This window comes from Propithecus coquereli, unplaced genomic scaffold, assembly GCF_000956105.1.
Source record: "Propithecus coquereli isolate 6110/MARCELLA unplaced genomic scaffold, Pcoq_1.0 Scaffold149, whole genome shotgun sequence".
Taxonomy (NCBI): domain Eukaryota; kingdom Metazoa; phylum Chordata; class Mammalia; order Primates; family Indriidae; genus Propithecus; species Propithecus coquereli.
The window spans coordinates 2680157-2681392 of NW_012139302.1; the positions used below are offsets into that span (position 1 = coordinate 2680157).

Genomic DNA, 1236 nt, shown 5'->3' on the forward strand with positions numbered 1-1236 from the left:
TAGTTGTGCTATATTTGACATTCAATATTCTATCCTGATAAAACATTTCACTTATTTATTTCAATGACACTTGTTATACAGCTAGAAGTCAATTTATATCTTGAGATACATAATTTCTAATTTAAAGGGATCTTTAATACATGTAAATATACTATAGATATCCATTTACATTAAATATCTCTGTCTCATTACACTGTGCCACTCCAAGGATGCCTCTCACATATTCTGTGGTGTTCCCTAGAATTTTGCAATGAGGCAGTTCTGCCTTTTCTCCGTAGGTTTGCTAAGGTGCTTCATAACCCATCTTGGAAATTTTCTACAGTAGAAAAATCAATGAAAAATATTTTCCAGAGCTTGTTAGACCTTCTTGGAAGAAACAGTGTCTCGTAAGAAAACTGTATATTCATGGGAAGTTGTCTATCAAAGAAGGGTAAAACTTACTTACTTGAAAAATAGCCTTTTCTCTGAGCATAGCACACACCAAGGCCACAAACAGTAATCACTAAGACCACAACTACTACGGCTGCTATGATGCCACTTATGTTGAGATCATCTGGAGTGTGAAATAAACCACACACAAATTCATTTAAATAGAGGAACAGATACAATAATTAAATTGAAAAGTTTCAAAAAAGCTCCCCTTTGCAGCTATACCATGAAGCATAGTTTCATGCTTTTGAAGCCTGTTCCACTAACTCGCTTCTAGCACATGGCTCAAAATTGATTAAAAATATTAACAGAACTTAAGTTTTGCAAGAATATTAAATTTTAAAAAGTTCCATAATCCAGATATTAAATGTATGGCATTCTCTTGCATTCATTTAGAGATGGATAATAATTCACAGTGTTAGATATCAGGCTGGAAATAATCTTTGAAATTCAATGAGTTCAAGTATTCCACTGCCACCCCCACCTCAAATGTTACTTAAAAGTCTTCTACATCATCATTTGCATCAATTTTACAAATAATGAAAAACTCAGCTTCAAAGAAAACGTGCCAGTTATTCTGTAAAACTGTCAGAAACACCTTCCTTCTTGATTTTATACGGGGGTGGGGGTATGTGTGTGTACATGTACACACACACATGACCACATACACATATGCCACTAAACTGTCATCCCACTAAATTTTAAATGAATTAAACTCTTTGAGGATTTTTCCTGTTGCTATTAAGTCATTTGTCCTCTAACCTAATACAACTGGAATTTTTGGACTCAAGTTTGGAATGACTACTA

General features: G+C 33.9%; 1 protein-coding gene across 1 annotated transcript in view; it reads right to left on the reverse strand.

Moving 5' to 3' along the window:
* Nucleotides 1-383: 383 nt before the first annotated feature.
* JAM2 (junctional adhesion molecule 2) overlaps nucleotides 384-1236 on the reverse strand; it is a 70638-nt gene continuing 69785 nt past the window's right edge. The window contains exon 7 of the mRNA XM_012640154.1: nucleotides 384-553. Coding sequence (XP_012495608.1) covers nucleotides 438-553 — 116 coding nt within the window. The 3' untranslated portion in view covers nucleotides 384-437. The remainder of the gene's footprint in view (nucleotides 554-1236) is intronic.